The 25626-nt window shown below is 38.4% G+C and overlaps 4 protein-coding genes across 5 annotated transcripts; 3 read left to right on the top strand and 1 right to left on the bottom strand.

Annotated features, from left to right (window-relative positions):
- Positions 1-1213: 1213 nt before the first annotated feature.
- Positions 1214-3208, top strand: LOC137737378 (dehydrin ERD14-like). Its single transcript, XM_068476834.1, has 2 exons — positions 1214-1694; positions 2435-3208. The coding sequence occupies exons 1-2, from the start codon at positions 1338-1340 to the stop codon at positions 2936-2938; spliced, it is 861 nt and encodes a 286-aa protein (XP_068332935.1). The 5' UTR covers positions 1214-1337; the 3' UTR covers positions 2939-3208.
- A 4415-nt stretch (positions 3209-7623) lies between these two features.
- Positions 7624-10480, bottom strand: LOC137732257 (alcohol dehydrogenase-like 7). The gene is made up of 10 exons (XM_068471565.1): positions 10337-10480; positions 10043-10179; positions 9910-9956; positions 9250-9575; positions 9009-9091; positions 8836-8911; positions 8610-8674; positions 8399-8494; positions 7906-8070; positions 7624-7816 (listed from the first exon to the last, which is right to left on the bottom strand). The coding sequence occupies exons 1-10, from the start codon at positions 10395-10397 to the stop codon at positions 7697-7699; spliced, it is 1176 nt and encodes a 391-aa protein (XP_068327666.1). The 5' UTR covers positions 10398-10480; the 3' UTR covers positions 7624-7696.
- A 2345-nt stretch (positions 10481-12825) lies between these two features.
- LOC137732242 (ubiquitin-like domain-containing protein CIP73) lies at positions 12826-19529 on the top strand. Of its 2 annotated transcripts, none has more exons than XM_068471546.1 (18): positions 12826-13027; positions 13356-13538; positions 13735-13852; positions 14242-14340; positions 14449-14564; positions 14712-14795; positions 15013-15192; positions 15278-15347; positions 15421-15575; positions 16200-16364; positions 16456-16527; positions 16823-16943; positions 17046-17312; positions 17394-17530; positions 17648-17839; positions 18121-18744; positions 18914-19069; positions 19163-19529. In XM_068471546.1, the coding sequence occupies exons 2-18, from the start codon at positions 13410-13412 to the stop codon at positions 19232-19234; spliced, it is 2757 nt and encodes a 918-aa protein (XP_068327647.1). In that variant the 5' UTR covers positions 12826-13027; positions 13356-13409; the 3' UTR covers positions 19235-19529. The 2 variants fall into 2 exon arrangements, with proteins under 2 accessions (XP_068327647.1, XP_068327655.1); XM_068471554.1 differs by having other exon boundaries at positions 13360-13538.
- Positions 19530-19597: 68 nt separating this feature from the next.
- Positions 19598-22398, top strand: LOC137732266 (cytoplasmic tRNA 2-thiolation protein 1-like). Its single transcript, XM_068471576.1, has 10 exons — positions 19598-19964; positions 20035-20149; positions 20289-20431; positions 20533-20652; positions 20974-21086; positions 21172-21264; positions 21385-21425; positions 21552-21618; positions 21766-21877; positions 22007-22398. The coding sequence occupies exons 1-10, from the start codon at positions 19860-19862 to the stop codon at positions 22169-22171; spliced, it is 1074 nt and encodes a 357-aa protein (XP_068327677.1). The 5' UTR covers positions 19598-19859; the 3' UTR covers positions 22172-22398.
- The last annotated feature ends 3228 nt before the right edge of the window (positions 22399-25626 follow it).

Raw genomic sequence — 25626 nt, forward strand, 5'->3', positions numbered from 1 at the left:
GTAAATCAGATACTTTGAATTTCTTTAGGAAAGAAAATATATATTTCTTTTAGTGGCGTCGTTGGCTTGGCCACCAAAGAAACGTTATTGGTCATCTTTATGTCAAACCATCAAATGGGACCGGCCCAATTAGTTGTATATAAAACGATGAGAAAAGTTTAGCAATGCTACTTGCCTTCCAAACTTTTCTCAATTATTTCGTTAATATTTTCAGTCTCTCGTACGACAAAAGCTTCTGAATTTGCTGTATGTATTTGAAGTTGTGAATTGTAATTCATCCTTAAGTTTAACAAAGTTTTAGACAAAGACTACAAGTCACGTGCATGGACACGTGCAGACCGTCCAAAATTGGTACGTACTTGTTTTCTAATATTTCATAATTCATAGGGTAACTCGATTGATTGAATTTTGGGCTTAAACCAAAACTAAAACGGTACGGCGCCTAGCCATGGTTCGAGAACCGCGGCATGCTGCCATCTGTACTCGGTACCCTCTCAAAGTGATGAACCCGACAAGCGGCAAGTCATAACCATTCATAAGGAAAGGGATCCAGAATCACCAAGTTCGAAAATCTGAACGGATAAAATTTAATTCAACGATTAAAATAAATTCTTATTTGTATTTATTAGATCAAATTTCAACAAATTTTATAAATCAGAAAGAATGATCAGGAGAGGATTCCTCTCTCTTTCATAATCCTGATGAATAATAAAATGGCCCACCATAATAATTTACGGTGCACCCACCATCGCAAATCTCGAAAACCCCATGCCTCCTTCCGACGATTGCCACGTGGTCCCCTCCATCAAACCGACCTTCACGCATTTATCCGAACAAGGCCGACACTGAGGGGTCCCACACTTGCACTCCTCCCACGTTCTCCTTACACGTTGCGGCCTCTTACTGGTACATGCTCTCAGCACCAGTACGTCTCACCTCTCCTCCTTGGCATTCGTCTACTTTCTTCTTTTGCCTTTAAGACTGTTTGATTTCCATTATTTGATTTGCCTACAAGGAAGGCACAACTCGCCGCTCCTAACTGGCACATTTGCCGTCCTGACACGCGTCGGCTATCCATGGCGAGTGGAAATTTGCGCGGGTACTAATTCTCCTCTTTCCTTTTATGATTGAATTGAATTCACCACGTCGGTCGGTTACAATAGGATATAAATCGCATATATAATCTGCTTTTAACTTAATGGCGTCATATGCGTGTGGGTGGATGCTATATAAAGCTCACTCTCTGCATAAGCAAAGAACATCAAAGCAACATTTCGTTTGCTCTCTTTACAAAATCATTATTCTTTAAGTTGGTTGTGATTTGATATTAAGAAAGTATGGCGGAGGAGTACAACAAGAGCCAAGAACACGAGTACGAGAGGAAGACGGGGGATTACGAGGAGGGATCTGGTGCAGGCGAGACCAAGGATCGCGGGTTGTTTGATTTCTTGGGGAAGAAAGCGGAGGCGAAGCCAACTTCTTATCAGCATGAGGAGAAGCCAGCTTCTTATCAGGAGGAGGAGGTGATCGTCACTGAGTTTGATGAGAAAGCCAAGATCTCCGATCATCATAAGGCACCGGCTCCTGATCAGTACACATCATCATACAGCAAAGTAGAAGAGGAGGAGGACAAGGAGAAGAAGCACGAGAATCTCTTGCAGAAGCTTCACCGATCTAACAGCAGTTCTAGCTCTGTAAGTATTCGTATTTGGAAATTTATTTTTTTATTACAAACGATTTGCTTTTAAGCTAATTAAAAGGAAATCATGTATTGTATCATACATATTTTTGGCAAGATTTCTTAACCCAAAAAAGAAAGGAATCCGGATCTCGCAGTATTTTAGGAATCCGTAAATTATGTTACTTCATCGCCGATTAGAAATTATTTTAAATATTTTTATTTAAAATTAAATATAGAGCGATTAGAAATTATTTTAAATATTTTTATTTAAAATTAAATATAGAAAGTACCAAGATGAACAACACATGATTAGAAATTATTTTAAATATTTTTTATTTTAAATTAAATATAAACAATGCCGATCAAAATTGAACGTAAAATAAACAGATATATTTCATGAATTTCTAGAATCTCACCAAAGGATTCTGAAACGAACCTGTTGGGATTTTATAGATCAGGGTTTTTCTGCATATTCCGCGTGTAATCACGTAGTGTTTACGTTGATTATATATTTGACATGACATATAGAGTAATACTAAGAAAATTAAATTAGTAGATTAAATTAACAGATTAGAAGTGTCACCAATATAAAAAATGAGGATAAATATTAACAATTTAATCATAAATTTTCATATGCTTACAAAATTTAGTCAAAACAATTTAATCTTCCCAGCATTCCTCTAACATTTGTCCTTGTTCTTAATTTCCATAACTTAAATGTCTAAACTCTATGAAATCTCTGAACATTCGCAGTCAAGCGATGAGGAGGAAGATGAAGAGAAGAAGAAGAAGAGGAAAGAAAAGAAGGGATTGAAGGATAAGATCAAGGAGAAGATCTCCGGTGATGATCACACGGAAGAAGGCTATCACAAAGAGGACACGGCTGTCCCAGTGGAGAAAGTGTACGAGGAGGAACATCATCATCAAGCTCCAGCTCCGGTTGTCCATCACCACGAAGAGCCCACTGATTACCCAACTGAGGAAAATAAGGGTTTCCTCGAGAAGATCAAGGAAAAGCTTCCTGGACACAAGAAGACTGAGGAGGTTCCAGTTGCTGCTGCTTCGTACGAACAGCAGAGTCACGACCATCATGCCGCGGAGCCACCGGTAGCAGCCTCTTATGAAGCTGGCGAAGAGCCCAAGGAAAAGAAGGGTATTATGGAGAAGATCAAGGAAAAGCTTCCTGGGTACCATTCCAAGGCCGAGGAAGATCACAAGGACATCAAGGAGAAAGAGAAGGATACTCCTTCCTACTAATCAAGGGATTAAGAAAAAAAGAACATATATAATCTTGTCTTGTGTTCGGAATGAATGGTTATGGTGGTTTCATTTGTGGTTTGTTAATTTCCTCCTCCCTGTGATGGGTGGTTTATTTGCCATCTTCTATTGAGAGTATATTGGCTTATATGCAAGTTTGTTTAGGGTTTCCGTTGTAGGGTTCTCTTTGGTTTGGGAGGACCTTGAATTTCTTTTGTATGTTATTTAAACATTATTGTTGATTAATAAGATATTTGTTCTTCCTTTGTATTCCCTTCGTGTGGTCTGTGTGTGTGTGTGTGTGTGTGTGTGTATTTATGTATAAGATATATATATGCTATGCATATTTATCAACGGGATTATATGCTGAATGGTTCTTTGTAAATTTGTTTTATGGCCAAATTTTACAATGTTGATATTGTTTTGGAGTAACTTAATAAATTAACTATTGAAGAAGCAAATGAAGTAATGTAAGAAAATGCTCAAGGGATCCCCATTTCCTTAATTAATCCGGACGGTCACTTGGATCCATGTACTATATAGTGTTGTACATGCGTGAAAGTGAAGAGTAACATGGAGGTGGGAGTGATAAGTAGAGTAACATGATGTCAAAATGCGCAGAGGTGCAAAAGAAAGTGGAGGCTTGATTGGTCAAGATAGGAATATCAGTCATATCTCTTAATTTAGACTTTTAACTTGTGATATTATAAGTCTATATACATTATACAGCAACGAAAGTACCATAAATTAATTTCTAATTTTGCCTCTCTATTCTTATCGTGAGTTTGTTCTAGTATGTAAAGACGCATGTTAACACAAAATGTGGAAGGGTTCTTTGAATCAATTAATTCAATAATATTGTTACAACATTTACATTGTCATCTTGTTGTATTTACTTGGATCTCACCTGCTTGCTTCTTTATACCTACATTATTTCAATTGGACCAAAATATCAAAGATGATGTCCGTTGGGAAAATGATGGATCGTGCTTGCACCACTCATCTTATTATCTCGATGGATCGTCCGTTTCTTACAACTCATGAGCTGATGCTTCATATTCCTACGAAGTAATTGTAAGATCTCATATCGACCAACAGAGAAGGGGTAATGTGTTTTATATGTACATACTCCCCTCCATATATAAAGAGGCATTTTGAGAACTCACTGGCTTCGGGTTCTATCGGAACTTCGAAGTTAAGTGAGTTCGGGCGAAAGCATTCTCAGGACGGGTGACCCACTGAGAAATTCTCATATGAGTTCTTAGAAACAAAACCGTAAGGGCGTAGCTGGGGCCCAAAGCAGAGAATATTGTGCTACGGCGGAGCCTAGACTAGGATGTCACTCTGCTATTCGGTGCGAATGTGCCGACAATGTAGAAAAAGGTATGTAGGCTAAAAATATATTTGTTATTGATACGTGAATGTGGAAAAATGGAAGAGAATGCTTTTTTTCTCATTATGTTTCTCTACAAGATTACAAGGATATATATACATGATACAAGTGTGTAGGTAGGACAAGGTAGCCGTCCTAGTGTGTAGGTAGGACAAGGTAGGACGGCTGTAGAGGACAAGGTAGCCGTCCTAGTGTGTAGGTAGGACAAGGTAGGACGGGTGTAGGACGGCTAGTGTGTAGGTAGGACAAGGTAGGACGGCTATAGGACGGTTTGACGGCTGTAGGACGGCTTATTCTTCCAATAATAATATTATATATAATTACACAAGGACTCCAACCATATTCCTTATTTGTCTAACAGGCAAGGATGTCGGGTTCCCCTTAAGTGAGGTGGATTGTAAGATCCCACATCAACCAACGGAGAAGGAGTGATATGTCTTATATGTACATGCTCCCCTCCATACAGCACGAGGCCTTTTGGGAACTCACTGGCTTCGGGTTCCGAACAAAACCTTGAAGGCGTAGCTGGGGCCCAAAGCAGACAATATTGTGCTATGGCAGAGCCTGGACTAGGATGTCACTCTGCCATTCGGTGCGGATGTGCCGACAAAGATGTCGGGTTCCCCTTAAGTGAGGTGGATTGTAAGATCCCACATCAACCAACGGAGAAGGGGTGATATGCCTTATATGTACATGCTCCCCTCCATACAGCACGAGGTCTTTTGGGAACTCACTAGTTTCGGGTTCCATCTGAACTCCGAAGTTAAGAGAGTTCGGGCGAGAACATTTCCAGGATGGGTTACCCACAAGGAAGTTCACATGGCTTTGGGTTCCATTAGAACTCCGAAGTTAAGTGAGTTTGGGCGAAAGCATTCCCAGGATGGGTAATCCACTAAGAAGTTCTCATGTGAGTTCCCAGAAGTTCACATGGAGTTCCCAGAAGTTCACATGGCTTCGAGTTCCATTAGAATTTCGAAGTTAAGCGAGTTCGGGCGAGAGCATTCCCAGGATGGGTAATCCACTGGGAAGTTCTCATGTGAGTTCCCAGAAACAAAACCGTGAGGGTGTAGTCAGGGTTCAAAGCGAACAATATTGTGATACGACAGAACCGGAACTGGGATGTGACAGTAATAATATAACATATATTATTTACATTCAACATCCTTTCATATATGGAATCTTAATCCGTAATGAAAATTTAATCTCTAAGTCAGTTGATTGATCAACTAATTCTCTATTGTTTGATAGCGAGCCAATTTGCCTATTCGAAGGGAGGGGGTGAGGAAGGAACGAAAACAGCAAAAAGATAAAAATGAAAAATGAAGGAGTGATCGTGTGTGTCTGTCTCCCTGAAGCCGTAAATTGCGGCTCATTGACGTAAAAGGAGTTGTGACCGGAAAGCTCTCGCAGATGGACGGATGGGATGGTACTGGAATTAATGGAGGAACCACCGCACATTCCTCGATCTCTAGTCTTTAGTTTTTTGGTCATGATGAACATTGCTACATTTAGGCCGACATTCTGATGTCTCGACTTTACCTGTTGGTGGGTAATTTCACGACACAAATGATTCACGTTGATTATCAAACTCGGTACTGAATATCATGCATGTCTGGCGGTACTGAACTACTTATAGCACGCAGTTGAGAGAAAATTCTCTTAACTATTCTAACCTTAGGGATCAAATGCAGTCTGCAACCGTTGCTATTCAAATGTTCAGGTTGGGAAGCAGATCATACTTTCTGTCCCTGGATATTAGTCCTCTTTTACAATTCACAACTCATACCTATGTCCATCGCATGCGCACTGACAAATTCTTTACCAAAACACCAAGGCAGTCCCATTCCAACATTACTGAGATTCGTTTACACCTTTCTGCATAAATCAATCTAAAAACTAAAACCCCTCACAAGTGACATGCACCATAAGACAAACAGCCACCATGAGCACTCACCATAAGGCCTGCTCTTGACACCAGTACGAATGGATTTAACAATCTCTAAGCTACCGATTCTTGCAGAATTCACCACGATGGCCAGTTGGCGGCTAAGGGAAGCAGTCAAGGAGACCCTTATAAGTAACAGCAATGGTGAATTTGATGAGGGTACTCACATTGTAATAGCAGGTCTTCCTAATACACACAACAAAGATATGAGGTACATACTCAACCCTTAAGGAAATTTATTGTTTAACACGTTTGGCATGAGACCTACCTAGGAATCAATTTCTTAACTTCGCACTACTTAAATCTAGCTTCCACTCTCTATGGTCCTCACACGTCATCATCTTACATTCAAGAATTCGAGAAATTAGCCAAAGCGATGGCAAAGGGAGACAAAGGCCTTCCTTAAGTTCCCTTACCACCACATCTTTCCTATGTACAACTCAGGCTCGTAGTTGATTGTTCTGGAGACTCTTTCCTATGTACAACTCAGGCTCGTGGTTGATTGTTCTGGAGACTCTTTCCTATGTACAACTCAGGCTCGTGGTTGATTGTTCTGGAGACTCTTTCCTTTGTACAACTCACGCTCTTAGTTGATTACCCGTCTCCTGACTCTGATATCATCTTAAATTTCAGGTAGACGGGTCATGGGCTCACTCTAATGGGTAGACGGGTCATGGCCCCACTCTAACGAGTAGACGGGCCATGGGCCCACTCCAACAACATTAATATTATCCCCACTTGTCAATCCATCAAGTATGAGGTTTTATTACAAAATGTCTCGATGTTAGTTAGAGTGGGGTAATTCTATTTAAAGAGTTTATTCTCAAGCCTTCTGCCGATGTGGGATAGAGGATATCTAACAACTCACCTCCCCCAGATACAAACTTTGGGGGTTATTAAAGAGGATATCAACTTACCCAAAAGTGGATCATTCAAAAAGGGAGATAGACCAACTGCCACGTTTTGGAGTGCTAACTCAAGATATGACTTATTGACGGAAGGGACATATGCAGTGGTAGAGATGCTTCAAGGAAAACACTGGGTTCCTGTTTACGACGATGATGATTTCTCCCTCTTTTTCAAGTGGAATGTAGATACCAGTAGCTTATATGGCACAGCAACCATAGAAGGGGAAAGACCGAGGGATGCAAATTCGGGGGTTTACAGGCTAAGGCATTTTGGTTCAGCAAAGGAAACCAAGGATTCCCCCAACACCTGCTTCACTGGCGCATCTAGTGGATTTGCAGTCTCTTAAATGTTTATTTAGTATTTTTCTTTCATGTGTATCCCTCTTAAAGAAAATAAGAAGAAAAGGTAACAAGGGATGCAAATAAGTACTCATTTGGAAAATGAAACCTTACATGCTTATTGATAGCTTAGAGTACATATAAATGTAAAGGCTGTTACACACAGAAGTAATTTACTCATTGCTCATATAGATTACACATCGAAGGCATTGCCCTTCAATGAGCAAATCGAAAGCTTTGTTGATGTCTTCAAACCTCACCTCATGTGTCACAAACTCATCCAGTTGTAGTTCCTGATACCATGAAAATCAAAAAATTAAAAGGATATCCAGTTACGGTAAAGCGAAAAACAATCCAAGTAAACAGTTTACTCCTAAATCACCTTGTCCATGTAACGATTGATGAGAGCAGGGATATCCGATTTAGGTTTGAGTCCTCCGAATAAGGATCCCATGAGGGTTTTGCCGCTGTGAAGGATATCACTAGAGGGAAGGCTCACCTTTGACCCTGGTTTGTCCACACCTAACACGATTGTTTTTCCCCAACCCTGCAGTTGAAAAGAAAGATATTAATACACTGTTCAGTGAAAACAAATTATAGCCGCCTAAATTCATCCTGACGGCTGATGGAGGTTCACAAGCCTTCTGGGCATAGACTTACATAAAATATGATGCATGTTATAATCTAAAACAACTAGCTCCCACATGATCAGAATTATGCACTTTCTTGTTTTGATAACTAATTATCAGAAGGGGAAAGATGTTCAACAAAAGACAGCAAAAGACATGATAGTGATAATGTCTGTGTGTGTGAGAGATAGGAACGGAGAGGGGGGGGGGGGGGGGGGGAGGGGGAGAGAGAGAGAGAGCAAGAACCTTTCGGCTACAAGCATAAGCTTCTTGCACCAATGATGCCAGTCCAACACATTCAAAGCAATAGTCTGCACCCCCGCCAGTCATCTCAATGATCACCTGTTTTACATGAGAAAAAAGAACTGGAAATGCTTAGTAGGATAACCAAGTGAACCAGAGGTGAAAAATTAAATACTACAATCTCTGAATAGTCAGGCATAGTTTTAGAGAAAACCTGGCTCGCAGATTTATTCTCACAAGTTGCAGCATTCACAAAGTCGGTGAGGCCCAACTTCTTTCCTGTGGTGATAAGAAAAAGAACAATAAGTGGTGATAAGAAAAAGAACAATAAGTGGTGATAAGAAAATGAACAATATTCTTTGCAGAAAGCACATTCACATGAATACAAAGCTTTTTGCTAACAAAAGTAAGATCAATTTCTTCTGATAGAATCCAAATACCAATTTCAAATTTGTCCGGATTCACATCCACTCCAATAATTCTAGTAGCTCCACAAAGTCTTGCTCCCTCTGCGACCTGGATAAATCAATCATGGACCTGATGCAATTAATCACATATCATAAAGAGGAAAAGTAGCAAAAAGATATGCAGACTACGTTCTGCAAGAACATACAGCTAATCCAATTGAACCTAGCCCAAATATAGCAACAGTTGATCCCTTCTCCACATTTGCTGTCTTCCAAGCAGCTCCAACTCCTAAAGCCAAATTTGTCAAAGATTGATATAGATGTTATCTAAATTTTTAGTGAGATGCGACTACACATGTACACAAAAAAATGGATTTTTTAGAACAACTCTAGATTTTTCAAACACCACACTATCTCAATAAGAATTATAAGGAATTTCTAGTGTACCTGTTGATACTCCACAGCCGAGAAGGCATGCCCTATTTGGAGGTACTGCAGGGTCAATTTTTGTGACATGGGCTACGTCAACCACTGTATACTCTGAAAAACTAGACACGGACAAAAAATGGTATAGAACCTCCCCATTGAGGTCTGTGAATCGGCTAGTCTCGTGTCTTGGCATAAAAGGTGAGAGCTTGAAGGGGAGTTTTGTACATAGGTGGCTCTTTGTGGATTTGCAATCTACGCATTCTCCACATTCTGGCATGAAAGTTGGGATGACAGTATCTCCTTCTGAGACCTCATTGACATCCTCCCCAACACTCTCCACAACCCTATGACAAATAAGCATTGATGGACAAGTATATCAGCAGTGATGATCAAACAAATGTGTCTGAAACATATGACAACCAAAGCTTCTAACTGCCCTTTGCAGCAAAAGTTAGATGTGGTTGGTGACCGATCCCTTAACGATTATACTTGTGCTAATTAAGGAAATTAAAAAAAGTATACATACATCATTTGACATGGTAAAGATTAATAAAGTGATAGACTTGGCCTTTCTTTCTTCCCTTTAATTTTTGGCAGTTCCTAACTTGCTAGTTGCTACTTTATCATGTCTTGGAAAGCAAATGGCAATAAGACGTATAGGAAAGCGTTGGAGCTCACCCCACAGCTTCGTGACCAAGAATTCTGGGGAAAATTGCAGGAAAGTCCTAACAAACAAAAAGTTTTGGAAGTATTAAGCACCAACTACTTGTTAATTAATTATATAGGAGGAAAGAAGAAGGAAAGAAAAAACCTTCATTTTCCAGAAAGTGATATCGCTGTGGCAGAGAGAGGTACAGATAATTCGGATGCGGACTTCATGAGGCATTGGCGGCGCCACCAGGATCTCTTCCAGAATTAGCGGCTCCGCTGCCTTCCGACTCACCGCAGCTATTAATTAACATGCAAGTTCAAGTGCAACACATATCAGTCAGAGTCAGACTACTATTCATTTAAACTTAATCATGCATTCATTAGCAGCAAGAGCAAGAAAGTTAATCAATAATTAATAATCAAAGAAGAGAAAAAACCGAAAAGAAAAGAAAACCTCTGCATCGAATAGGCTTCCCTCTCCATCTGCTTCCACCCGACAATCTCTGATGCTCCATTGCTAAAGCGCTCGCTCTCTCTCTCTCTCTCTCTCTCTCTCTCTCTCTCTCTCTCTCTCTCTCTCAACTTGTGAGCCTGTCTGTCTGCTGTGACTTGTGAGTGCGTTTAAGGCATTAGGCATGGACCATTTTTGTAGGAGTATTTCTATTATTACCATAATTTTATATTATATTTCTTTACCATTTTAGGTGGTAGATGAGTGAGACAAGCTACATAATTTAATTTCAATATTTTTATTAATTAAAACACTTAAATAATCTTACGTGAAGATTATTTAAAACACTTAAATAATCTTATAGGAGTAATGTTATTCTTACTATAATTTTATACTGCATTTTTTTACTATTTTAGGTGGCAGATGAGTTGGATAAATTACATAATTTAATTTCAATTTTTTTGTTAATTAAAACACTTAAATAATCTTATGTGGAAGAAGGAGACTCCTTGTATAATACAATCTTCATTTAATTAACAATCTTTTTATTAATTATTAATTAATATTTTGAAATTAAATATTAATTAATTTAAATGATGTGGTTGTCCATATCACCAAAAATAAGATATAATTGTAATACAAAAATACGATAAGGATAACATTATTTTTTTAGAGGTTTCTGGTCAGAATTCAGAAAAAGGACGTGAATAAGGACCGTTACAAACGTAATCATTTGGAATTTTGGCTGGCCCGTGGACTTTGGACCTTGGAGTTGGGAGTGGCCAACCAGTAGTTTTTAGCAATAAAATATGTGATTAGAAAATATTATCAGTAGATTAGTAGGTTAATGAAAAATGACAGCCTGCCTACAATTAAATTAAACAATGAATTTTATTCTCAATTTACAATATATAATTTACTGTAAAATTAACGGTGTGTGCAGTAGAATAAATAAATAAGACATAAAATTTACAGGTTCTTCTATCGTCAGTGTGATTGGAGTACGTCATCGGGGCAGTAGTGATGCTTTCATTACAATCTGAACTAATAAAATTACAAATATAACCCTCTCTATTATCTCCTCTCTTTTTCCTCTCTTTGCCATGAGCCTTCTGCCTTCTCTCTTCTGTTTTTTTTCTATATCTTTATTCTCTTCGTATCTCCTTTGATTTATAGGCAAAGCAGTGGCAACTTCTAGTGGAAGGACATGTAGAGTGGGATGAGTGGGATGTAGTGGGTTGACCATCCACACATTGAATGGCTCATAATATTATAACATAATTATATAATAAAACAAATTGATCAATGAATGATCGAGTCCGTCCAGTGGAATCAAATAATAAATGACAAAGATGCAGGATATACATGTGACCAGAGAATTGGAATATGTCTGATCATGTGATTCATGCCCGTGTAGGCAGCCCCTCGTCCCTCATTTATAACTAAGGGGACTAAGCAAATTAGTTTCTGGATTACTAAAAAACAAAATAGTTTCTAAATTACCGATTTATTGTTAACTCCCTCCCCACTCAAAGATTGTGTGTGCAGAATTGAAGGTGCTATTTTACCCGGCAAACCCCCAGATATTGTGCAACAGCCTCTCGAGTCAAAACAAAAGTTGGCGACCCTTGGTATGACTGGCTCAAGTGGCATCAATTTTGCTAGCTCAAACGTAATACAGTGGCCTTTACTGATATTGGTGTCAATGTCTAAGCTATTTTTTTTTTCATCATCCCATGACTTGAGGGTAGATTTGCAACTTTAACGTTTTTTCTTAAAAAAAAAAAAAAAAAAAACCCTCCTCATATGCACTATTCGTACACTAAACAAGAAAATAATAATATTATATTCATGCAAGTTTTGAAAATTACAACGTCATTGTTCAATGTTGATAGTATAAAACCATCAATAATATACAACTAATTATACTTTCATTCCTCCTCATATGCACTCTTCGTGCACTAAACAAGAAAATAATAACACTACATCCATGCAAGTTTTAAAAATTACAACATCATTGTTCAATGTTGATAGTATAAAACCATCAATAATATACAACTAATCATACTTTCATTCATTCTCAAAATCTTATGGACAGTTTCTAAATTTTTTTTCTAATACAAGAAATTCTACGAAGTGAAAATTAAATATCAAAGGATATGAGTAAATAAATGTAGACGCTTAAGTCACCTAGCCACAAACATTTATTTATCTTATTTTGGAATTAAGTCAAACGTCTAAGGTTTTTGAAATTTGTTCATTAAAGAATGAGTTATCCCAATTTTTTTTACTTTGAGTTATCCCAAGTTTAACTTGCAGTTGGTATTTGCCATTTCCTAATTTAATCCCAAATGTGAGGAAGAAAGTTGAAGTCAACAAGAAAATTAGCTTTTAAATTTTTTATTTTTTATTTAAAAAAAAAAAAAAAGAAGAATTGTTTCTTCAAGTCATTTTAGGATTTTGCTTGCTATAAAAAAAATAGTCATTTTAAGTTCTAAATTCCAACAGATATCGTACACCCCTCTCGTTTAATAGGAACCGGAACCGGAACTGGAACCTTCCGAAAATTCCCCAAGTTTGCAATTAGGGCTTTTGTATTGTAATTGAAGACCACCGGAACCGGACTTTCCAACGTTGTTACTTTGCATCAGCCAGTTGAGGCCTGCGATCGCCGTAGGATTGAACGATTATCGGGTGTGTAGATTTGCTTTTTGAAGATCAAATGTTTTGTTTGTTTGTTTGTTGGAGTTTGGAATTTATAATTCGGCATTTGAAGGTTCCAATGCAATTCCCAAATCAATGAAATTTCCAGTCTTCTAGGGTTTGACTGCAAAACCCTAAATATTTGTTTGCACGTTCAGATTCAGCTCTGTCGAGCAATAGCATCATCCGGGATTCTATTTCGTATTGCAAAATCAGACAATATCTGTTATATTGCTTGTCGATTCTGCGAATTATGTACTACTGTACTAGGAAGTTTGATCTTTGTTGTTGAAAGGAAAAATGATGTTTGATTCTACAGGCAGATACTAAAGGTTGGAAACTTGAGGTTACTTTCTGAACCATTTCGACTAGCATGGAAGATCAGTACTCCAATGAAGGCGCCAGTTCCGGCAATGTTGTTGGGGCCACTTCTGATTCAAATCTTGAGATCAATATTAAGACTTTAGACTCACAGATGTACAGTTTTCAAGTTGATAAAAATGTGAGTTCTAGTCTTTGGTCATGTCTTTCGTAATGCTTACTTATATGGGGTTTAGTTTTGTTATTTGTCATATCTAAACCTTGAGCCAACTGCTAGGAACTACATGTTTGTCCCTGCCCTTATCAAGATATGATCCTTTCAAGATCTTATTTATTTTATATACTGAGATGTTTGTACATATACATTTTTATTTCAGATGCGAGTTTCACTGTTCAAGGAAAAAATAGCTGATCAAACAGGTGTACCAGTCGGTCAGCAGCGGCTGATTTTCAGGGGAAGGGTGTTAAAAGATGACCATCCTCTTTCTGAGTATCGTATCCTACTATTCCGAACATGTATTGTTTACATTAGATTTATATAGGAATTCTGGTGCGTGTAGTATGTTCACCCAGGCAGAATGCTTGAAATTTGAGTAACTGAATTGGATCTCTACCTGTCATCTGTCAGCTGGGTTGGTTAGTTGATTGTGTCACCACAATACATATGTTGACACACAAACCTCTTGTATGACATTTCAATTTTTTTAAGCTTTCAAAATTTTAGGTATTACAATAGTTATTGTTGATCCCCCACTTAGTTTCTATTGCTAAACCTTTTGGGAGTGCCTCATGATCAAATCCTTGTTGTCCTGCAATGTGGTTGCTGTTGCACATCTTAGCCACTGTTGATCAGTTTCAGCATATGATCCCTTAACCTCTTGTAGATTTGGAAAATGGGCACACATTGCACTTAGTTATTAGGCAGCCATCCCAGCCACAACCTTCATCGGGTACAAGTTCTGGCGAGGCACATGTGAATAGTGGTAAATAAGTAATTTGATTTTAGTAGTGTTGGTACTTCTATTTCAGGTTTAGAGTAATTTGTTTTTTGAGCAATGTTGGTATATAAGCTTCTTGATGTAATTTGGCAGGAAATGATGCTAGTGGTGTTCCTCGTGGTCGCATTGGCCAGATATCTCACAGTGTAGTTCTTGGGACATTTAATGTTGGAGATCAAGGTGAAGGCGCTGTTCCTGATCTTAGTCGGGTTCGTATTCGCTTCTTGTTGTGTTAAAGTAATGGATTTATATGTGTGTGTGTGTGTGTGTGTGTGTGTGTGTATTATATATAAATGGGTGAGGAGCCTTAAAGTTGTACTTCCGGAAGCACATTATACTTTATTCTTTCTTGGTAGCTTATTGGCGCGGTTCTGAATTCTATTGGAATTGGCACCCAGGCTACAACTAATGGCACAGGCAACCCACAGTTCACTACTTCGGTGAGCAATGAATGTTTCTTGAAATTACAACCAGATATGTCTAATATCCTAAGTATTTTTCTCACTTGCAATTGTGGTCCAGATAAAATAAATTGATTAAATTACTAGTTTCTTGAAACTGCTGTAATCTTGTAAAACTAAAGAAAATGTCATAAGTGTTCATGGGCTAACGTTCCTTAGGAAAAAAATATAAATTTCTTGTGTGGTTTTCCTACAGTCAAACACTCCTGGTCAGCCTCGTAATGGAAATGAAACAGAAGGGTCTCATAATGTCAACGGAGGAGGACATCAAGCACAGTCTGGACAGGCATTTCCTACTCAACCATTCCAAACTTTTCCTCAAGCTGTGCAAACTCCTCTTGCAGCTGCAGCATTTCCTATGCCTTCATTAAATATGGTATTGTTATGGTTTTTTGGGCATGTCTTATAAGTGAATTGGACATGTATGTGACTGCTTAATGTTTTTTATGTTTTCTGTTCAGCCAATTCCACACTCTTTGGATACACTATCCGAGTTCATGAAGAGAATGGAGCAGGGATTATCGCAAAATGGTTAAAAACCAAAAAGTCTTTTACTATACAGTAAGACATAAGGAATAAGCTAAAATTTTCTGGTTTTATTTAGGTTATCAGCCAAATACATCTGCAACCAATACAGGAGACCCATCTAGGGTGAACTTACCTTCCACTGCACAGGGGATGCCCACACCTGAGGCATTGGGGATTGTTCTTCGTCATGTAGAGCGACTACTCAGCAATCATGCTGTTTCTGCGCTATCTGTAAGACTTCTAAAGTTATCTTTCCCTATTGATTATGCTGTTTATGCTATTTTTTCCAGAGAAACTATGATGGCACCATACACATACAATGATCATTTTCCCTCGAATTAACTGTTAGTCTTGGACTTAAAAAGTTTTGTATTTTCCCATTTGGGTTGTAGAAGAAGGGTTCCTTTGCATGCTAGAGCATATCGTATCTAAGTTTCAATTGCATTGTATAACAATGCAGTTCAAAGATTTCATGTCTTCTATGATTAAAGGAATTAAAACTTGCCTTTTTATAAGGATACAAACTTTTTGAGGCTTGGATTATTAAAGTGCTTGCTCACCACAGTCATTATTCAATCCGCCCAGCTGATCAGTTCAGTTTGGTGGATTGGATCAATTTCAATAGATTCACGTGTAATATGAAGATTGAAGCTATTGTAAAGTGTTTTGCTCATATCATGTACCAAACATAATTCTCAAAGAAAGTTATTGTTTCCATACTTTCAAATGCTTACCAACTCTCATTTATTAAAATGGAAAGCTTCATCCTGATAAAGATTCATGACCATTTCATCTTTATTTACTGCTTGTGTTAACTGATTCTGAGTTTAATTTTAATTTGCTGCAACTTTGTAGCACATTGCAGGACGCTTGGAACAAGATGGAGCGTCTCCTGATCCATCTGTGAGAGGTCAAATTCAGACAGAATCTATACAATTAGGACTTGCAATGCAACATTTAGGTTCTCTTCTTCTTGAGCTTGGCCGAACGATTTGGACCCTTCGTATGGGGCAGTCTCCAGTATGTTCTAGTTTGATCTCAATGTCCGGGTTTAAATCTGTGAATAATAGGCTATAGTTGTTTATAATTGTTGTGGCAAAAAAATCTACAGGGAGAAGCTGTTGTGAATGCTGGGCCAGCAGTTTATATATCCCCATCAGGGCCTAATCCTATAATGGTCCAGGTTTGTTGATGCATTTATTATGAATGTATACATACTATCACATATGGATTAAGCAAGACATGCAAATGAAAACATATAAATTAGTCGAGTGAAAATTATTATTATTGGGGACTAATTTTGATAGTATAGTGGAGAAGCAAAGTATGGCCATTAGTTCAATAAGTGTGGTTGTTTAACTCGGCGTTTTATCTTTTTGTTGGTATATCCATTTTTTGAGGTTTGGTTAATTTTGGTTTAATTATATTGATTTTGTTTAGATGCCAACCAACCCCCGCGAATAATGTTTTGTTTGCAGCCTTTCCCTCTTCAAACAAGCTCACTCTTTGGTGGTTCTGTACCTCAATCAAACCCTGTGAGTTTTGGTCCTGTTGGAATTGGAAGTGCTCCAAGGAATGTAAACATCCATATACATGCTGGTAAGTAAAATTTATTGCTGACTTGAAGCTTTTACCTTTTATGTATCAATGCAAAACACTTTTTACCATCGAGTACCTCACTTGCACAAATTATTTCCGCAGTTGGTGCTAGGGGTAGTAATGGGGAGGGTATCCCATCTGGTTCTAGGGATTCAGGTGGCAGGGTGCTGCCAGTGAGAAATGTAGTTGGTGCCACTATTCCATCCTCCCAAATTGGTGTTTCAGTCTCCAATGCGTCACAACCCAGTTCTGGTGTTTCAGTTTCACAGCAGCCTTCTGGCTCCTCGCTTTCCTCCATTGTTGCTGAACTTAACTCACATTTTAGAAATTTTGTTGGCGATACACAAGCTGAAGACACAGTTCAATCAGGTACCTTGCTGTATGTGCTTTGGCTTCTGTGGATATAGAATGTCATTCTAGTTTTCCTAAGCTATTTTGTTCTGTAATCAGGTCAGGATGTGTCCACTGTTCAGAATCCATCTGTTGAACCACGTAATTATGCAGGAAGTGAACCTCCAAGTACTGGCTATATCGATGTAGCTGGTGTGTCACTACCTGGTTGCACATCTGAAAGTGAAGGTCAGAAGGTATGTTTCACACATTCTTGGAATTCCCTTCATTTAGGTTGTTTTATATATTTATTTATTATTTCACTGATGTAATCCGATGCCCAACCGTAATGTGTCAAAGTTCGTAATTCTCAGGATTCAGGAAGTGTTAGTACCTTGAAAAACGATTCAATATTCCCGGTTGGAGGTTCTCTAAGCTCTTCAAGTGGCCAAAACACCATGGTGAGAGAAGATGAGAGGGGAAATGCTCCACAATCCAGTGAGAAGCAAGCTGAGGGTGCGAAATCTGTTCCACTTGGTTTAGGACTCGGAGTTTTGGAGCGTAAGGTATAATAATTTTGCATCTGTTTCATTGATTTCAGAAAAATCTGTTACAAACCAAATTCCCCCCCCCCCCCCCTCCCCCCCACTTTAGTCTTGATATATCAGCAGTTTAAAGTATAAATACTTGGCCACAATATGATGGATGTAGTGCTTGGGGAAGCAATTAAGAGTACATACTATTGGTTTGTTTTTTTTTTCAGGCTCCTACATATTAAAATAAATAAATACTTTGCAGTCAACTTTCATTTAGGTTGTTACTGAAACTGTATCATTGATCCAATCAGAGACAAGCCAGGCAGCCAAAACCACTGACCAAGAATGGAGATGGTGGAATAACTAGTTCTCCCATCAATCAGAATCAGCAAGTAATAGGTGGCCAGCAAGTTTCGCAGTCCCTTGCATCTCGTAGTTCTGATGTAAGTAGGATGAATTCAAGTGATGTGCCGGCAAGACAAACAGTGCCTGCTGTTGGGCAGGTCAGAGATGGTAGACCATTGGGAGGGCAAGGTCTTGTTGGCCAAGTTGATATGGGAAGCATGATGTCTCAGGTTCTGCAGAGTCCAGCCCTGAATGGTCTGTTGGCAGGTGTTTCAGACCAAACAGGAGCGGGTTCTCCCGATATATTGAGGAATATGTTACAGAACTTTACACAGAATCCACAGATGAGGAATGCTGTCAATCAGATTGCTGAACAGGTTGACAGCCAAGATTTGGGAACCTTGTTTGGAGGAGGCCAAGGTGGTGGGATTGATATGTCCAGGATGTTCCAACAAATGATGCCCATTGTAACTCGCGCCCTTGGGGCTGGATCAAATCCCGTCCGGCCATCCTCTGCTTTGGTTCCTGAATCTCGTCCACCCCACAATGAGCGAGGTCTCAGTGGAGATGATAATATCCCTAATTCTGAGGTGTGTATATGGACTTCAAAACTTGTCTATTCGTCAAAGTCTTGGATCAACATTTCACTTTTCTGGGACAGTGAGGGTTTTTGTATTTTTGGCCGTAAAGGGTTATGGTTTGTTTTTTAATTGAGCCATAAATTGCAACTTGTAATAGCTCTGTTTCTTTATGCTCTAGATTAATCTCCAAGAAGTGGTTCAGAGGATTGAAAACCTGAATGCACCGGGAGATGTTTTTCATGCTCTAGTTGAAAATTCAGTTCAGCTGTCTGGCGGAGGAAGTGGTCCTCAAGAACTTGTGGATGAGTTGTGCAGGGACGAGCATCTCTCCAGTGTATGTGTTGTATGCTTGACGTTTGTGGGAGGTGCTAGTCTTGAGATTAATCCGTACTGTATTGAAACGGTTGTGCCTTTTCCACTTGTGCAGGAATATGTTCAAATATTACGCAGGGACATACGGCGACGGCTTGAGGGTGATTCAGGGAAGGACAAGTGCTAATACTGCCTTGCAGGCGGGCGGGTGGGTGTTGCTATGGATAGTATATGGCTTCCAACGGGGAGGATCGTGGGTTTACTTGTGTTTTAGAGTTGTAATTTGAAATTTGTTTTACAGATTGATCAGAATGTCGATGTCCAAATTGGGATTGGGGGTTTGGTTTGATCTGCCTGGGATGTACCATTTGGTTCGTTGTTGGAACCAACCAGTTTCATAAATTATAATTGATTTCTATTGTAAACACAAAAATCAGTTGTGAATCTGAGTTAATAGATTAGCTGACGGCTTTTTTAGTTAATGTCAGTATTTGGTACGGGCTCCTCTAAACTTTTACGAATTTTAATTTTTCTGGTGAATGTGACATTTGGTTGACGTATAAAAGTCGTTTATGTTTGATAGCGATCATATATATGTACCAAGGAATAGTAGCATACCAAAGTGAAGGGCAGCTTCGTAAATATGTACAGACGCCAAAATTGTTCGTGTGTTTTCGAAAGTAAAGAGAGAGAGGCGAGCGGAACAAAACTACTCTCCTATTCAATATTTGAGTCGCAGTCGCAAACAATAACCGCGAACATTCCTCATCCGTTCGCAGCTCCTGAGCTTCCACCAAGTGTCTTCACGTTCAATGGAGTCGTCAGCCGACGGCAAGCCGAAGAAGGCGGGGGGCCGCCAGTGCTGCATCTGTCATGAGAGACGGGCCGCCCTCAAGAGACCCAAAACCCTAGAGCAGGTAATTTCTCCTACTGGTTTGCAGGGAGTAAAACCCTAGAATTGAATTGAATCGGTTATTGTATGTGAAGATTTGCAGGGTGTGTTTCTACGAGGTGTTTGAGCAGGAGATTCATCAGGTCATCGTCGAAAACCAGTTATTTAAGCCTGGTGAGCGCATTGCCCTCGGTGCCTCCGGCGGTAAAGGTAAATTAATTAATCAAGCTGTGCTTCCAGTGCTGCTGAGTGGTGATAAATTATATGCCGTTTTGGATTGTAAAAGTTATGTTATGTGGACCTTAACTTCCTTCTGCTCATTTCCTTTCGTGTTATTTGCTGCCTTCAGATTCCACTGTCCTCGCTTATGTATTATCCGAATTGAATAGGCGGCACAATTACGGTTTGGATCTCTTCCTCTTGTCAGTTGATGAGGGCATTACTGGCTACAGGGACGATTCTCTTGAAACCGTCAAAAGAAATGAAATCCAGGTCAAGTAATTTCGACTATGAATTTTCGGTCATGTCTAATGCTTTGTGTTTCTCTCCTTTTAAAGCTTTAATTGACTCTCGTTTGGAATCTTTACTTTCAGTATGGATTGCCGCTGAAAATAGTCTCCTACAAGGATTTGTATGGGTGGACCATGGATGAAATAGTAAAGATGATAGGTCTCAAGAACAATTGCACCTTTTGTGGTGTTTTTCGTCGTCAGGTATTTGGCTGTCTTGGAAATTGGCTGTTTTTCATTTTCTAGGCATCTTGTATAGATGTGTTTAGACATGAGCATGGCATTTTGATTTTTTGACAATATATGATATTTCCACAGAAACTTATGCTGCTTGTTACTTAGTTATGAATGAGTAATTTAAGCACTAAACTGGTCATTGAAACTTTCTGCATATAACACCTCCAAAACGCTGGCATTTGTGAGCTTTCTCTTTCTTTAAGGATGGAAGGCATGATCGAATTCTATTGGTTGCGAGAGATTACAAGGAACAATTCAACATAATGGATATATCTATTTACCTCCCAGGCCCTCGATCGTGGTGCTGCACTGTTGAAGGTAGACAAGCTAGCTACCGGACATAATGCAGATGATATTGCTGAAACAGTTCTTTTGAACATATTAAGAGGTGACATTGCAAGGTAATTCATTTTTCATATTCCATCAAGGTTTTTTTTTCCTCAGTTTGTTTGTATGTTGAACTGAATTTATGGTTTTGTTTTGCAGATTAAGTAGATGCACTTCAATTGTCACTGGTGAAGACGGGCCAATTCCAAGATGCAAACCTTTTAAATACACCTATGAGAAGGAGATTGTTATATATCCTGGCTGCTGAAATATTCAATACTCTGATTTTTTTTTTTTTCTCTTTCTTTCATCTCTGTTATTCATCTTAATGTTGAGTTTGAATTCTTTGCAAAGCCTTGACTAATTTTGCACGTATGCATATTTCAAGAGGCTGGATTACTTCTCCACTGAATGTAATCTATCTTTCCTCTCAAGTCTTCCTCGGTTATTTTCCCTCCACTCAACCACCATTTGCACTATATTTCTATGTTTAATGCTTTTACCGTTAGATCTCAGAAGACATTTTTGTCAAATTGCAGGCATTTATTCACCCAATGCATATCGTGGTTTTGCTCGTGAATTCATCAAGGATTTAGAAAGAATCAGGTGAGTGCCTTGCTGAGAGAATGTTTCACTGGTTGGCGTTGTAGTTTTCAGTTTTCACAAAAAAAAATTGACTTATTATATTACATTTTCAGTATGCACATTCTGTACTCCTAGTTTGACATTTTACTGGACTTCTTTCAACTGAAGACCTAGGGCTATACTTGACATCATCAAATCAGGCGAGAATTTCAGAATTTCAACTTGTACAAAAATGCCAGAACAGGGGACATGTGAACGGTGCGGTTACATTTCCAGCCAGGTAAGTTTGTTACCCTAGCATACGTGACGTGGTTGAGATATCTGATTAATGTTACGCATACTCATTTGCTTTCGTTACTTGGGTAGAGTTTGGTTAGAGAATCTGAACATTTGTTGTTTTATTGTGCAGAAATGGTGCAAGGCTTGTGTTTTGCTAGAGGGGCTGAATAAGGGTTTGCCAAAGCTGGGAATTGGGCGGAGTCGAGGACTTAATAACGATGGGAAGAATGATACGAAGGAAAGAAATGGAACAAAAAGTATTGAAAGCAAGCAATGTGGGAGTTTGGATTACTGATTAAACGTGCAGGCTATATAGTATAAAATCATGATTGACAGTAATGGTAAAGCTAGGTTTGGATATTCGTTGCAACACTTGTAATGATTTGGTTTTAGCGGGTAATTACTTGTTTACGTTTCCTCATCTGTAGCTTAGTTGACATGTTTACCCTAAGGATACGATTAAATCGTGTAATTTCCAATTTTGTCACAAGATTTTCATCAATAAAACAAAATAGTTTTCTAGATCGAGTGGGCAATGGAGCATTACTTGTAAGAGAAGTTTTGTTATGATACGGAAAATTTTGAAAATATCAGCTGCCTCACCACACCAGGCTCACCTTCTGATCTCGTTCACAAAACTTCGTATAAAGGAAACGACGCATGTTATTTGGTCCTTGGTTATAGGTTTTGACGTTGAAATTTGAGTGACTTTTGGTTGAGAAAGCGTTGTTGCTGTCAGTGCTCACTGCTCAGCTTAAAGTAAAGATTTTAGGTCAGGTTCTGTACGAATTCAATTCAGGTAAACAAGATTTAGTTGTTTGCTTGGACTTGGAGCCTGGGATTGAAAACGTTCTATTGATTCTGATCCTGTGATGGATGGTTGTCTGTTTTAGTTATCAAACATCTTGGGCAGGCGAATCAAGTGCTTAAAGTCTGTTTCAGTTTCATGTTTCCTTATAATTCTCAAGTGGCCAGCGGATATTGTGTTATGTATTTGTGTCTGGATATTTGAGGGTTGATGTGTCGGACACCCTGCATCTAGTTCTGTAACACTACCTAGTACCTACACACTACACTCTGAACATCTCCTCTAATTGAGTAAAACTTCTGTATACCGGTTAGATATTCCCCCTCTACCAACACACTTTGAACATCTCCTCTGATTGAGTAAAGCTTCTACATACTGGTTTCATACGCTTCTATGTTTCTCCTCTCGTGGCCAAACCTTTTTCTGCTCCAATTTATGGAATTTCTATCATGCTAAAGCTTGTGTTGCCATATCATTGGTTCTTGTGCTTGCACACACATAGGCTTCTGCACCGTTGAAGCCGGTACCACATTCTTTACTCTCATCCACGAACAAGGAGGATGGAAGACTGAATTATCCTAATGGGTTTAGGGCGTTTTGTATTAAACTTCTATGTGTTGCATGATTGGTTGGGCAAATGACTTGTTAGCCTATGTATTCAACTATTTGGGTTGGAAAACACTTGGTTCCTTGCATGTAAGGGGTCATTCCTCCTTGTAGACGATTCAGATATGTGGTACAACTATTCCTTTTCTAGTTTCAATGAGAGATTTTCTTACGTGTCGAACTATAATTGACACTTAAAGAATAATGACTGTTTGTACGTAAGAAATCAAGCAATGTTCGTTGTGCTTTTACTTTTATTTCCTTTGGTACATAATTGTAGAGGTCTTTTACCGTGTGACCCGAAATTACTTTCCCTTGCATGCATCTCACTGAACGAATTTCATGTGAGCCTTCAATAGTACGAAATGAATGCATTGAAGCAATTGGGAGGGTCAGTTTAAGGCCCTCTTAATTTTAAGAAAAAGAAAAGGAAAGTGTTATGTTAGTAGGATTTGGATCCCATCCTGATTCAAATTGTGGAGATTCTAGGGATCCTCACATCTTACTCATTCATCGTACATCATGCAGTTAGAAATCTTTTGAATTTTATTATTTAAAATTAAACATAAATAGTAACTAACTAAAACTAACCGCACGATGTACGATGAACGGTTAAGATATGAAGATTTTTAAGATCATCTTCGAAGAAGATCAAGAGAGAATCCTCATCATATTAGTAATAGAGTGGTGTCATCATATTTAAATTTTTGAGAACTGGTCAGCTAAATTGTAGTGCAAGTAAGGAACTTTTGTAGCCTTCACACTTCCATTCCATTTTCCATGTGAGAGAGAGTGAGAGAGATTAGGGATTAGGTTGTGGGTTGATTGAGATTTGAGAGCAATGTTTGCTTACATATCGTATTACTTTTTGTGGGCCTCAGCCTGACTGACTACATGATTACGAGTCGAACAAAAGTTATAAATCCTTTTTGAAATAAATGTTTTTGAGGAACAGCTGTCTTGTGTTGTGTTGCGTTACTATACTACTAGTCTACTAGGATTGATTTGGTGTTTTTTTTGTGGTGGTATGGTTTGAGTTCAACATGCCCTGTTCATGGGACCCCCAGCAAAGCAAACAAACATATTTCAATTAAATTTTTGGGTTTTGGGCCGCATTTGAAAACGAATTTAGAAACTGCGTGCGCATGTTTTGCGTCGGGGAGTTGCCGTGTTGTGAGCCTCGTGGCGTGGATCCTAAACTTGCTATTTTATTTTGTTTTATCACTAAATTTACTACTTCAACTATTCTTCTTGTATTGCGGGAAACAAAGAACGAACGCGTGGGCGATCAAATCGCTTCCTATATGATAGGAATTCTGACTTTAGGTATTGAGTTATGAATTTTAATGTACAACTCGCACTTGTTATTTTATCTTTGGTCGGATTTTCTTGCATGTTTATTTATGCTACAACAGTATAAATTAATAACCAGTAACTTAATTGGTAATTAGTTAGAAAATGGTTAGTCAAATACAAAACTTATGTTACGATACACAAGTGATAATATAGGAGAAATAATCAAATTTAAAACCTTGTATGTAGGAGCAAATGTTGTTATTTTTATTTTTATTTTTTATAAAAGAGGAATAAATGGTGGCAAACCACGGTTATCCATTTCTTTCAAGGGCCGAAAAAACTCACAGAATCAAATATTGTTAATTTGAGCTACAACATTTTAGGACATTCTAGGAGCAAAAAGAGTGGGTAAAATGCGGTTGAAATAAAAGGCCGGTATAGTGTCATTAAAAAAAAAAGTCTGAATTCAGTTAACTTGAAAAATAAAGACTCGCCAACGTTCACATGCTTGCTTTTATTCCACGGATATTGTATTACCGTACCCCATTTATGTCAAAATAACTAGAAAAGAAAGAAAGGGACGTGAACAAAGTGACTTTTTGGTGGACATTCAAATTATGTATAACAACTGTAATAACATACTAAAGTAATTTGGAATAAGAACAATTAATTGTCACATTATGTGGTTTGAAAAATACGATCTAAAAATAGTAGACCATATTTTGATTTATAAAATTTAATTTAGAAATTAATTTGTCAAGCATTACTCATACAAAAGATGTGTGCAAATGTGTAAAATCACGACATGCAAAAGATGCCGCTATATCTATTGAAAATTACAATTATAGAATGTAGAGGTAACGTCTAAGATTCACGAGAGCATTGACCGTAGGGATAACAACGGTTTGGTTTGGGGACATAAATGTTATATCCATCCCTATAACTACGAAAATTAACCATATACATAACCGCAAATTACTCATCAGTGATTATCCATAACCATATCCACTGGTTCAATCTGTTATCTGTTATATCCATCT

This window comes from Pyrus communis, chromosome 1 (genome assembly GCF_963583255.1).
Source record: "Pyrus communis chromosome 1, drPyrComm1.1, whole genome shotgun sequence".
In the NCBI taxonomy this organism is placed as follows: Eukaryota; Viridiplantae; Streptophyta; class Magnoliopsida; order Rosales; family Rosaceae; genus Pyrus; species Pyrus communis.

Coding starts and splice junctions, on each gene's coding strand:
- LOC137737378 (XM_068476834.1), top strand. CDS start 1,338: ATGGCGGAGGAGTACAACAAGAGCCAAGAACACGAGTACGAGAGGAAG. Junction 1,695..2,434: donor CTAACAGCAGTTCTAGCTCT/GTAAGTATTCGT, acceptor GAACATTCGCAG/TCAAGCGATGAGGAGGAAGA.
- LOC137732257 (XM_068471565.1), bottom strand. CDS start 10,397: ATGGAGCATCAGAGATTGTCGGGTGGAAGCAGATGGAGAGGGAAGCCT. Junction 9,957..10,042: donor TCACTTTCTGGAAAATGAAG/GTTTTTTCTTTC, acceptor TTTGTTTGTTAG/GACTTTCCTGCAATTTTCCC. Junction 9,576..9,909: donor CTTGGTCACGAAGCTGTGGG/GTGAGCTCCAAC, acceptor TATTTGTCATAG/GGTTGTGGAGAGTGTTGGGG.
- LOC137732242 (XM_068471546.1), top strand. CDS start 13,410: ATGGAAGATCAGTACTCCAATGAAGGCGCCAGTTCCGGCAATGTTGTT. Junction 17,313..17,393: donor TGAAGACACAGTTCAATCAG/GTACCTTGCTGT, acceptor TTCTGTAATCAG/GTCAGGATGTGTCCACTGTT. Junction 18,745..18,913: donor ATAATATCCCTAATTCTGAG/GTGTGTATATGG, acceptor TTTATGCTCTAG/ATTAATCTCCAAGAAGTGGT.
- LOC137732266 (XM_068471576.1), top strand. CDS start 19,860: ATGGAGTCGTCAGCCGACGGCAAGCCGAAGAAGGCGGGGGGCCGCCAG. Junction 20,432..20,532: donor TCAAAAGAAATGAAATCCAG/GTCAAGTAATTT, acceptor CTTTACTTTCAG/TATGGATTGCCGCTGAAAAT. Junction 20,653..20,973: donor GTGGTGTTTTTCGTCGTCAG/GTATTTGGCTGT, acceptor TTTACCTCCCAG/GCCCTCGATCGTGGTGCTGC.